Genomic DNA, 13,154 nt, shown 5'->3' on the forward strand with positions numbered 1-13,154 from the left:
CCGTTGTGGAAAAAGAGTGCATGGCCATCATCTGGGCCCTTACAATGTTCCGACCTTATTTGTGTGGTCGCCTATTTGATGTCACCGACCATCATACACTATGCTGGCTGTCGTCATTCAAGGATCTCTTGGGCCGTCTCGCCCGCTGGGCACTTCGCCTGCAAGACTATGACATGCTGTACCATAATGTGCTGTACCACAACGGGCGCCAGCATGCTGACGTCGACGCCCTCTCGCGCTCTCCCTTGCCTGACGACAATGCCCCCTGCTCAGTATCTTCCATTGGTTTATTCATTGACGTTCACAACATCGCTACCGAACAATGCAAGAATAAATGTATCGCCTCGCTGATCGACTTACTCGCTGATTTATCGGCAACACCATGCACTCGCGCGTTGTGTCGTCAAGCCCACCATTTCGCCATTCAGGACAACCTACAGCACCGATGCAATTACAACGCCGATGACCGCCATTGGCTACTGGGTGATTCCACGTAAGATCGAACAAACGATGGCTGGTCAACCTCTCAAATTTATTTCAAAATTTTATATATTATTGCCTGATAAGTGGAAAGAAGAGATCCGCAATATGTCTTGGCGAAAAAAATTTTTCGAAGCACAGGAAATCAATAATGACGAAGAGGTGGAGTGGAGCGCTCATCCGCTCTGCTGTTTTGGCCAACTTTCGTTATGAATTGCACAAAATATATTAAAGTTAGGTAGCTGAAATTTCTTTAACTAAATATATGCATGTTTTTGCTTCTGCTCAGGTATTCTAAGATTTTGTATGTAGTGTAGATGTTTTTCTAAAAAACCTCAAATTTGGCCCAGGAAACGTTATTTTCTTTACTTTGAAGGTCTTTATCTCAAAAAAGCCTTGTAGCAGAGCGACAAAAATTCCGCGTTACGTTCTTCGCATACTTATCTACCAAACTGCCGAATCTTATATTTATATATCTTTTCAGTAAAGAGATACAATCGGGCTAAGTTCAAGAAAACACCGAACAGTGGAAATTTCTGACGACAATTAAAAAGAAACATTTTTTTATATTTCTTAAACTTTGTCCACTTATTCTCCTCCACATCAGCTTTCACAATCGTTGAAAACATGTTGCATAATTTCGTTGCACTAGTAGTTACGGCTCCTCTAATGAGACCCTTAGGCAAGGCTTGGCAATTCCGACTTCTTGCCCAGCAAGTGTATAAAATACAGGCAGGATTGAATTTCTTTTTATTAAAAGGCCAGCAGTACCGAAAAAAGTGTCGGCGGCACTGAAGACGTTAATTTTGTAATTATTTGGTGACATGCAGCGGCCAAGAGCGTAGGGCTGCCAAGCAGGTGCGCGCGCACCCGAGATGCTCGCTGTAAGAGACGGCGCAGTGAGAGCTCGTTTTCGCGTCCTCAGACTGATTGAGTTCGAAACAGCCACACCTCTCGGGTGATTTGAATGCTCGTGCACCGGTAGTCGCAGTGATCTGGTTAACGACATCGATTTCTTTTTCAGGGGGCATAAGAATGTCATCGTTCAACTGCGCATTCCGTAAAGATCTTTGATTGCAGTCGTAAGAAAAGCACGCGTAGCACAAGTAGTCCGTCTTACTGACGGTCACTGATCTTGCGGGTGTTAAACGTTCCTTCAAAGCATAGACGTCTAGGTCTGTAACTCTGCGAAATTTTGGCTTCTTTAGAAATACTCACAGCTACAGCAAAGAAGAACCTACCAGAAACGTGCATCGTTTGGACTCCGGGTCACGAGTTCCCTGATGGGAAATGAGGCAGTCGACGCTTCCGCCCGAGCTCATGTTCATCGGGCTTTCCCACAGGACGCACTTAGGAGTAAAGATGATGTACCCAAAAAGCACAGCGACATCTTACAACACTACAGGCTAGGCCGAAGACCTTATCCGCCAGCTCTTCCCAGCCTAATTAGGGAAGAAGCAGTAACACTCAGGAAGTTGCAAACAAACACTTACGTTCACGGTATATTACTTCGCCGTATCTCACCGACTCAGCACTCGTACATCTGCAAGTACTGTGATGTCCCGGACACTCTATGCCATATGGTAAGGGGATGTATACAAAACCTTAGCACCTCTACACTAACCGAAGAGCAGTGGGAGGCCAAGCTATCGGACCTAGACCTGAAGAATCAGCGAAGCCTGGTTCAACGGGCACGAGACATGGCGAAGGCCCGCAGCTACCTGGAATAAGGAGGCCGCCCACCTTGGGCGCACAGTGCGCTTGCTCAAAATAAATGTTTATTCTCTCTCTTTCTTGCAATAATTAAGCCTCTTGTGCTTCAAAAGGTAGTCTCCACAATACACTCACTCAGAGCTATACTTTCTCGCCATGAGACACACAGGAGGAGTAGAGTAAGAGCAAAGCGCAAGCACTATTGGCGTTGAATGAAGTGTGAACAGCGGACGGAACACGCGGCCAGTTCAGGCCGTCTGCTGCCGACATCTAAGATAGGCAAGCGCATCCGGTTTCCGATAGTTTTTCTTTCCTTTCCTTTGACATTCCATATTTTGCTTTGTCACTGGAGCGCCACGTTCATGCTTTCCACTGATCGCAACAAGAGCGCCGTTTCTCTGGAAGCAGCGTGCGTGAAGTGAGCGCTCATAGCTCCTTTATAGAGTTTTAATCTTGCTTTCATCTCCGCCGTGTTGTCAGCGCCTAGCTGCGATGCGAACAGAGGGTGGATAGAAGAGTGAAGCTCCAGTGCACGTGCGTTCAAGTCACCCGAGAGGTGTGGCTGTTTCGAACTCAATCGGTCTGAGGACGCGAAAGAGTGAAGCTCCAGTGCACGTGCGTTGAGGACGCGAAAGAGTGAAGCTCCAGTGCAGTGCGTTCAAGTCACCCGGAGGGTGTTGCTGTTTCGAACTCAATCGGTCTGAGGACGCGAAAGAGTGAAGCTCCAGTGCACGTGCGTTCAAGTCACCCGAGAGGTGTGGCTGTTCGAACTCAATCGGTCTGAGGACAGCGAAAGAGTGAAAGCTCCAGTGCATGTGCGTTCAAGTCCACCGGATGGTTGGCTGTTTCGAACTCAATCGGTCTGAGGCGCGAAAGAGTGAAGCCCAGTGCACGTGCGTTCAAGTCACCCGAGAGGTGTGGCTGTTTCGAAACTCAATCGGTCTGAGGACGCGAAAGAGTGAAGCTCCAGTGCACGTGCGTTCAAGTCACCCGAGAGGTGTGGCTGTTTCGAACTCAATCGGTCTGAGGACGCGAAAGAGTGAAGCTCCAGTGCACGTGCGTTCAAGTCACCCGAGAGGTGTGGCTGTTTCGAACTCAATCGGTCTGAGGACGCGAAAGAGTGAAGCTCCAGTGCACGTGCGTTCAAGTCACCCGAGAGGTGTGGCTGTTTCGAACTCAATCGGTCTGAGGACGCGAAAGAGTGAAGCTCCAGTGCACGTGCGTTCAAGTCACCCGAGAGGTGTGGCTGTTTCGAACTCAATCGGTCTGAGGACGCGAAAACGAGCTCTCACTGCACCGTCTCTTACAGCGAGCATCTCGGGTGCGCGCGCGCCTGCTTGGTAGCCCCGCGCTCGTGGCCGCTGCACGTCACCAAATAATTACAAAATTAACGTCTTCAGTGCCGCCGACACTTTTTTCGGTACTACTGGCCTTTTAATAAAAAGAAATTCAATCCTGCCTGTATTTTATACACTTGCTGTCGAAATTGCCAATCCTTGCCTAAGGGTCTCATTGGAGGAGCTGTAACTATTAGTGCAATGAAATTATGCAACATGTTTTCAATGATTGTGAAAGCTGATGTGGAGGAGAATAAGTGGACATAGTTTAAGAAATATAAAAAATTGTTTTTTATTTTTAATAGTCGTAAGAAGTTTCCATTGTTCGGTGTTTTCCTGAACTTAGCCCGATCGTATCTCTTTACTAGAAAGTTATATAAATATAAGAGTCGGCAGTTTGGTAGATAAGTATGCGAAGAACGTAACGCGGAATTTTTGTCGCTCTGCTACAAGGCTTTTTTGAGATAAAGACCTTCAATGTAAAGGAAATAACGTTTTCTGGGCCGATATTGAGGTTTTTTATAAAAACATTTGCACTACACATAATAACTAAAAATACCTGAGCAGAAGCAAAAACATGCATATATTTAGTTAAAGAAAATTTCAGTGCAATTCATAACGAAAGTTGGCCAAAACAGCAGAGCGGATGAGCGCTCCACTCCACCTCTTCGTCATTATTGATTTCCTGTGCTTCGAAAAAAATTTTTTCGGCAAAACAAATTGCGGATCTCTTCTTTCCACTCATTAGGCAATAATATATAAAATTTTGAAATAAATTTCAGAGGTCGACCAGCCATCGTTTGTTCAATCTTACGTGGAATCACCCTACTAGTGATATCCCGCAATGCGCGCACTGTGGGGTATCCAAAACTTACACCGCATTCGACAACAATACCTCTGGCGAGCGATGTACCGCTACGTACAGAAGTTCGTTCACTCCTGCCTTAACTGCCAATGCCGAAAACCATCAACGCACGTGTCACCAGCCGGTCTACAACCATTGCCTTGCCCTAACCGTTCGTTTTGGCGCGTGGGCATCGATTTGTATGGACCACTTCCTCTGACGTCGGCTGATAACCGCTGGGCCATCGTCGCTGTTGACCATCTCACGCGATACGCCGAAACCGCTGCCCTCCCAGTGGCTATAGCGCGCGATGTTGCCTCCTTTCTGCTACACCGATTCATACCTAGTCACGGTCCACCCTAGGAGCTTCTCAGCGATCGAGGCCATGTCTTGTCGGAAGTCGTCAAAGCCATTGTCAGAGTGCCCTGCTGTTCACCGCAAAACTACTGCCTACCAGCCGCAGATGAATGGCCTAACCGAACGCTTGAACCGCACGCTCGGCGGCAAGCTCTCAATGTGCGTCGCCGCCGATAACACAAATTGGGATGCCATTCTGCCCTTCGTCCCCTACGCCTATAATACCACTCCTCAATAGCGCTACTGGTTTTTCACCCTTCTTCTTATTGTACGGAAGGCACCCACACACCATTGACACAATACTTCCAAACAAGCTGGATCCATCTGGGTGTGCACCTATTTCTGACGCAGCCAGGCTTGCTGAAGAGTGTCGCGAGCTTGTCAAGACCTTTAAAATGCATGAACAAGAGTGGCAGAAGAGCATCCGTGGTGACACAACCATTTCTGAGCCCATGTTCCTCCTGGAGTGCTCGTATGCATCGCAGTCCCTACCATTGCAACTGGCCTCTATTCGAAACTACGGCTTAAATACGAAGGCCCCTACCGTGTCATTGAGCACACATGCCTGATCAACTACCTGACTGAACCCATCGAACCATCTTCAGACATGCGCCGTCGAGGGCGCGACATTGTCAACGTGGAGCGCCTCAAGGCCTACTATGACCCGCTCATAGTGACAAGCTGTTAGGTCGCCGGGCGGCTCCCATTTCATAACCGGGGTTAATTGTACCGAAGCCTTCGAACTGAGTACTGGGTTGCGCTCTCCAGCGCCTTCTAGTGGGTCGTCCTCTTTGGCTTCTCCTGAAAGGACGCCGCCCGCGCGAAGAGTCCGTGCTTTGCCTTGACTGGCGCCATTGCGTATTGTCGCTGAGTGCCATCAAATAAACACCTTAACAGCATGTATAACCCACTCTAAAACTTCTAAAAAATTCAAACGATGTGTGCTAAGTTCCCCTTGCAGGGTACTGGCTGCTTGGCAGCACATATACAAAAACATCAAATATTTGTCCAAGCCTGACAGTCGTACCTGTAAAACTACGTTGGATGTGACAAAGATTAGGCATGAGATTTCACGCACACAGAGTGACAGCAGTGTGCATGAAGGGGAGTTTGTGTGTGCTGACAGGACTGATGTGCACGTATGGGCTTACTTGATGAAATAATTTCAGCTTATATGTGGCCTTAAAGCTGTAAGCTTGGTTTGCACTAACAATCCAGCGTGACAGCGTCGTGGAATTTTTGTTGTAAAAGCAATATTTGATATTCATGATTATGCACATTAGGTGTTTTTGTAAAAAAAAAATTTTGAAACTGTAAAATTGAATTTTTTGGGGAATGTATGTGTTGCACAACTTGTCAGTTGTGTTTTCCGTAGGGCGTGTTTTCTTCCAAGTCCCCATTTCAGTAGGCTTTCGTTATTTTGAACTCTGTTTAACTCAAAGAATAAATACTTCTGTCCCTTCAAGCTCAAAGTACTATAAAAATATACGTGTTTGTGACGCAGGCAACAAGTTATGGGCAAAGGCAAATATTGTCATAGGCTCACTTCCTGACTGCCACTGCCACCAATCAAGTCGTTGTCACACATACCCCCTTTTTTTTTTCACAAATGTAGTGCAATGTTCTTGTGCATGCCAGTAGTTTCAGTTTCACTGTATTTGCATAACCGTGGCCTGAAGACCGCAGTAGCGGAACTTCTGGTCACCGTCACATGCAGGAGAGTCACGTGACCATCGCTCTCAACACAACGGCACATCATTCTCAACTCTGGTTCTAACACTAGGGATGCTGGCAAAATAGTGAGAACAGCAAAGCAGCACGGTGTAGGTGACTGGCCCACCAGTGACACCATTCAGCCACCGACACTGGTGAAATAGTGATACTTATGTAATTCCCGGCAAAATCTTTCATTGAAATTTTGGCAGTGGTATGACATTATGCGTGGTGTCAGGTCATGTGATTGTGACGGAAGTTTTGCTGCTGTGCTCGTTAGGGTTTCTTTATCACCAAGGTTTGTTGCAAAGTTTGTCCTTTCTGTAACCTTGCAAGTCTCAGAAATTTTTAGGTAAATTAATTGGTGTCATAAAGGAAAAGCCTGGTAGTCCATATGCCAAGTAAAAACATTCTACTCTGCCCTCATGCATTAGATGGGATAACCCTAGGTTAATCACTTAAGGAAATCACATGAAAAGCATCCAAGCCATCGTCACACAATGGTGCCAAGTTTTGCAAAAAACATTGAAGGCATTGTGAATTGTTCTGTATGTTTGCAGGCAGTGGAAAGTGAGCACGTGCTGCCAAGAATGTTCAAGGAGGTCTATTCCAAGGTTGAGGTAAGCTGCTGTTTGCTGAGTGTCGGTTGTTAGGCTGGCGGCGGCTGCACCATGCTGGGCCAAATGTCAGTCTGAGACAAATACCACGTTCACCTGAAAAGGTCTTGGCAGTTTAAAAGCCCCAATGATTTCCCTTACCTTCGAAGTACTAGATCTGTCAAGAACACTTTGGTTATTAACAGCAGTGTAGACAATTGGAGCAAAAGTGAAATTTTCATTGCTTAGAATTTGAAACACAAAGCACAACTTTGTAATGTTTCAACTATTAGTCCACAGGGTAAGTCAGAACTACAGTACGCCAGGAAGATCAATGATATTGCCAAGCATGGTAACAGTGGAACCTCAATTAGACAAATCTTGTGGGTTTACAAAAATATCCGTGTCAGCCAAAATTTGTCTGACCAAGAAACATGAAGGCCAAGCACCACAAGTTGGGAGCGTTCGGTCGGTAGCATATTTGGTTGAACATGTCATCTAATTCTTCGTCCCTCGTCTGTGCCACGCTGCACGTTCAACCAAATACGAAAGACTAGTACGTATGCCAAATTAGTGTGCTACTAGTATGGGTAGTATGTGGTAAAAAAAAAAAAATTGGCATAGGTTTTTGTTTATTGTTTGTCAGGGACACAGCAACATAATAAACAGCTCAGAATGACTGCCGGTAGTTTTTAGATGGTCGTGATTATACTGGTACAGTATAACCTCATTACAACGGACCTTTATGCACCTTTTCAAATTCTCACGCCAGGGGGGCGCCATATTGAAATGCACACCGGCTAACGCGCAAGATTGGTGAAATCGCCATCTTGGGCTGCAAGTACTCGAAGCGGCGCGCTATCTGTTGGTGTGAGATCTTTGCTAAAGCCTGTGTTTGCTGATTTTTCGTTTCTTTAGACTGTTTTGTTGGATCATGTCGCTGCCACTGACCGATTCGTCGCTGTCTGAACCGTTTAGCGGCGCGTATTCGCGCTTGCAACACAAGAATGAGCTCCGCGTCTGCGAACGGCAGTGCTTCGTCGTCGGTACCAGTAGCAGCAAGTGCAGTAGAAGGTCGATCACGGCGTGAAATGTTAATAATCGGTAACTAGAGTGTTCTTGCAGCTGTCTACCGCTTTCCTTTATTGGTGTACTAAAAGTCTACGGATTATCCATCAGTTTCATACTTCCGCGCATACTCGTTCGCGGCGCATAAGTTTGTCAGCTGTAAACTGTAAACACCACACAATCCTTCTTCACAGATACTTTGACCTACATTCACCCCGACGACATCGAAGACTAGGTTGAGGACACGTGTAAGTGCCCAGAAATACCGAAGCCACCGACTGCTGCCGCAATTCGGACAACGAAGGAAAACGATGCAGCGTGAACATGCCACACTTGCACTCATCGCGTGGCGTACTGTGCTGCGGACACACGATTGCACTTGAAATATTTCTCTTCTGCTGCTTGTTCGTTCACTCGTACACGACACAGTGATGGCCAGATGACTTGCTATGCGAATGCAGTAAATTTTCTGCCATGATAGTCACTTCGTATCAGAGACGGGCGCACAACACAGTCATACAAACGCGTACCGAAGCAACACAAACACAGCATAGGCACAGCCCAAAGTACGACAGCAACACTGAGAGTGCAGGCTCTACCCCTGCAGCTCACTGGTTCGAGGCTGCTCCTGTGAAAAGGTCTATAGTGAAGAGGATTTTGGTCTGTTGTAAAGGGAGTATGTAAAATTCAAGTACTGTTACAACAGACTTTTATGTAAACACTGAATGGGTCTGTTATAACCGGAGAAAATTACAAGTCACAAACGCGGTCAAAGAACGGATTTATTGTTAAAGGGGGGTGCGGCTTCCTTACCACGGAAAATTTTTTTAAAAAATCAATTTTCTGAAATTTATATTTTCAGTTTCTGTAGCCCTTTTTCTATTTGGTTCCAAAATATCTTCTTTGAAAACTACACAATAGTGCTGTAAAAAATTTCCTGCGCCTGCAGAGGTGGTGAAAATTATGCAGAAGTTGCAAAAAAAAAATGCGTCTTTCAATAAAGTTGTAGCTCCGCAACGGCACAACCGGGCAGTGACATTCTGGGTTCGTCGGAAAGAGTCTTTCTCCGTATGTAAATTTCCCACTTCAGCTAGCTCCTCCATTGAGAAACAAGCGTGCAAAAAGTGAACGTTTCACATTCGTTTCGAAGCCTGCGGTTTGCCGCTTCTGCCATGATTTCTAGCATTTCTCGCCATTGGACCGGTGCTCGCTCTGGGAGAGCGTCATCTGCTGCTTTTGCGTCGCGAGGTCACGGCTGTCAAAAATCGCGCTACTTAGTGACGCATTCTGTGTTCACGGGTCAACGATCATTTAGGATATAATTACACTTTACTTTGGCAGCTTCAAGCGGAAGCTCTATCGTCAGATTATGATATCGCGTCGCACTCGTCACGAACATCGCAGACGTGCGTATCGGACCGACTGTAATAGCGTTGACTCGACCCACAGTTAGAGGTTCCGCTCATCAGACCATGCGGGGACAACTCTTTGTACTCGCGATCGAGCATGACGTACTTTGAAACATTAGGCACGGCGGCCACGCACATCGCAGCCGAGCTTTCTGCTCGAAGTTGTGGCTAGGCCTAACTACGTTCACAGTGCCCACGTACGAGACGAATGCAAACTTTGCGGGCAAGAACATCATGCTAGGGGACATGCAAAAGCGAAGAAGCCGCAATGTGCTCCGTCGCAAGCAATAAATCACATCGCCCGCTGGCTCCTCAGTACCGTGGATGGGCAATTTACGCTTCGGCAGCGTACCCTCTGGCCAAGCTCACCGTGCAGCGACCGCTCGGAGCAGCGGTGGCAGTGGCTAGCAATTTTGCGCGTTGGCGCCCCAAAACGCAAGACCAGGCACGCTGCGTTCCAATTTTTGGTCGGCGCGGCTAGGCATAACCGATCATTGACAGACAGGAGATCGGTGGCCTTTGTCCTTAAATCGGTATGTCGATATCCGGCACACTGCTCCCTTTCCGAAAGTGTGCCAAGCGATGTTTGAAGTCGGAAGTTATTGAATTTCAAATGTCCGTTGTAAAGGGGTCCTACCACCTTGCTGGCCTCGCATTTTAGTCAATTACCGTATTTACCCGCATAATTTGCGCACCCCGAATATTTAGCCAGCTTTGCTAAAAAAAATATTTACTCCCATATTTTGCGCTCCCCGCCCCGCTCGAGCCAGCTCACCGGCTCAAGGAAACTTTGGCGGGGAAACTTTGGATGGCCGCACTCCCGCCGCCCTCACCGAGCAGGCGAGCGCAGTCATACACAAGGCAGGCTGCGAGTGCGAAGTCCCTTCTTCCGATTACTTCGTTCTATTCTCCGGAAACCGCCGAGACCGTACCAACCGTACCCAAACACCCAAACCTGTTCACGGGTTGTCGGAACTGTTCGAGCGTTCTCCCGCCGTAAGAATGCATGCACGCGACATGGCACGGACTACTTTCTGCATCGGAGGCGTGCGAGGGCCAGTCGCGCCAACATTTCCCCTCGCTGACCCTCCTCCTCTGCGTCGCGCAGCCTTCGTTGATTTTGGAAGTTTAGGTTTCGCGATCAGCCAGTTGCGTTTTCACTGTTCTCTTGCGCTGGGCTAGAATAACTTTTCGGCAAAATTCAAGCTCACTGTTATAGAATTTGCCTAAGGAAACGGGAACCGTGCCGCAGAAAAGTTCGCTTTTTAATACAAGACCGGGAAGGAGACCGTTCCGAGGACCGAAGCATGGAAAGTTTCCTGCCGTTGAAGAATACCTTTTCAAATATGTGCGAGAGCTTAGGCCCACCGGTATCGCTGTGCCGTGGCACCTCGTTACTCCCAGCATTGTCGCGAAGAGCGTCAAGAAGACGCCTCAACGCACTCGACGGAACCAAGGACGACGCGCTTTGGGAGGGCGGTGACAGCGGCCGCGGCGATGATTCTCAGTCCGACTTCTCAACCAGTGATTCTGACTAGATCGTGCATGACCGAATCTGGCTGGTTAATGTACGTGCTAATTCTGTTAAAAAACCTTCGTTTGCACTATAATTTATTTTCTTCTTTAATGTATTATATCGCGCGTGTTAGGACTATATATTGTGCGTTATTTCAGGTGTGCTCGCGTAATTTGCGCACTCCCTTTTCGAAGCTCCAAAATCGCGAAAAAAAGTGCGCAAATTATGCGAGTAAATACGGTATATCCTAATGTCCGTTGTACCAGAATCCGTTATAAATGAAGCTCAATCAATAGAACAGATAGGGAGGTTAGCATTACGCTGCAAATTGGTCTATAATATCTGAATGTCTGTTGTAAGCAGATCCGTTGTAATGAGGTTATACTGTACTCGTAATATACGGCACATGCATGCATGCCTAATTAAAAACGAAAATCGGACTTCTCAACCAGTGATTCTGACTAGATCGTGCATGACCGAATCTGGCTGGTTAATGTACGTGCTAATTCTGTTAAAAAACCTTCGTTTGCACTACAATTTATTTTCTTCTTTAATGTATTATATCGCGCGTGTTAGGACTATATATTGTGCGTTATTTCAGGTGTGCTCGCGTAATTTGCGCACCCCCTTTTCGAAGCTCCAAAATCGCGAAAAAAAGTGCGCAAATTATGCGAGTAAATACGGTATATCCTAATGTCCGTTGTACCAGAATCCGTTATAAATGAAGCTCAACCAATAGAACAGATAGGGAGGTTAGCATTACGCTGCAAATTGGTCTATAATATCTCATGTCTGTTGTAAGCAGATCCGTTGTAATGAGGTTATACTGTACTCGTAATATACGGCACATGCATGCATGCCTAATTAAAAACGAAAATGCTGTGTGCCCTGTGACAGCTAGTGCACCTTCCCATGTTAGTATGCTTTTTTGCATGATAATGGCGTTCTGGTACGACAGAGTTCCGCACACCATAGATGAAGGCCACAAAACTTGGGAAAGCTGGCCGTTCCTGTTATTACTTTTTTATTTGCGGTAGGGTTGGGGCAGTATTTCAGGAGATGTATGGCCTTGCCTCTACAATCAGGGGATTATTCATGAGGATTCTGTTATGTTGACGCCATGTGTTGTATAGGCAGGAGTGCGACGTAGCCCGCAGAGGGCCGACGGAGAGGCCTCACGAAGGGAGGCGCACGGAGTGACGAGAGACACTGAGCGTTGGGGCGAGATCGGAGAGTGTTCTCCAACATTTATTGCACGTGATTTTAAAGGAAGTGGGGAAGAGGTGATTGGCCGGCGTGACACGGGTCACATGGCTTACGTGGCCATGCCAGGTTGGCTGCAGATTCAAGAAAGCGGACACCAGCGGAGACCTGGCTCCATCCTGCGACACTACCAGAAAACACAACACAAGCTGGTGTATTAACATGACACCAGGGGTCGCACGACACAACACTGTGCAAAAATTCTCGGTCAGAAGGGATCAGCACGGGGGCGAAAAAAAAGTGTACTGCATCGGCAGTGTAGCCTTTCACTTGTGGCAAAAAGGCTGCGTATGTCGAATTGGGAGGTTATGAAAGCACAGTATTATAGATAAGAAGGTGCCCTTTAACCCTTTATATATATATATATATATATATATATATATATATATATATATATATATATGCATATACATACATACACACATAGTGTACCTTGGACTTCTGTGTGGCGTTATTTTAAAATGAAGGGAAGTAGCAGGCATTATTTCTTGAGCCATGCACATAGGGAAGGACAGCCACGTTCCCACGCTGCTCTCGTTCGCGCCCTTGTTCTGCACTTCTACTGACCTTCTTGATGTCCAGTGCTAGCTTTTCTGCAGCAAGAGTAAGCCTTTCCTTTGAGAAGCCGGCCATCCTCAGTTTCGAAGCCTGCGAGCTGAGACTGTCATACATCATATGTGGGCAGGATTTACTGAGCGCAGAGCAAAAACATGACGTTACTATAGCATTTCTTACTAGCTTAATGTATCCTGCCCACATGTGATGTATGCTGTGCTCAGTAATAGTAACTACACTTATTCCCTACTTTGGCTACATATCCAGATCATAATTTTGGTCTCGTTGAGTGTCCCTAGCAGG

The 13,154-nt window shown here is 46.8% G+C and overlaps 1 protein-coding gene across 3 annotated transcripts in view; it reads left to right on the top strand.

Moving 5' to 3' along the window:
• The window catches only part of LOC119394543 (cytoplasmic aconitate hydratase), a 486,597-nt gene that overhangs the window by 291,716 nt on the left and 181,727 nt on the right, over positions 1–13,154 (top strand). For all 3 annotated transcript variants that reach the window (XM_037661865.2, XM_037661864.2, XM_037661866.2), the window contains one exon: positions 7,005–7,064. In XM_037661865.2, coding sequence (XP_037517793.1) covers positions 7,005–7,064 — 60 coding nt within the window. The remainder of the gene's footprint in view (positions 1–7,004; positions 7,065–13,154) is intronic.

The sequence above is a fragment of the Rhipicephalus sanguineus genome, chromosome 5 (genome assembly GCF_013339695.2).
Source record: "Rhipicephalus sanguineus isolate Rsan-2018 chromosome 5, BIME_Rsan_1.4, whole genome shotgun sequence".
NCBI classification, from domain to species: domain Eukaryota; kingdom Metazoa; phylum Arthropoda; class Arachnida; order Ixodida; family Ixodidae; genus Rhipicephalus; species Rhipicephalus sanguineus.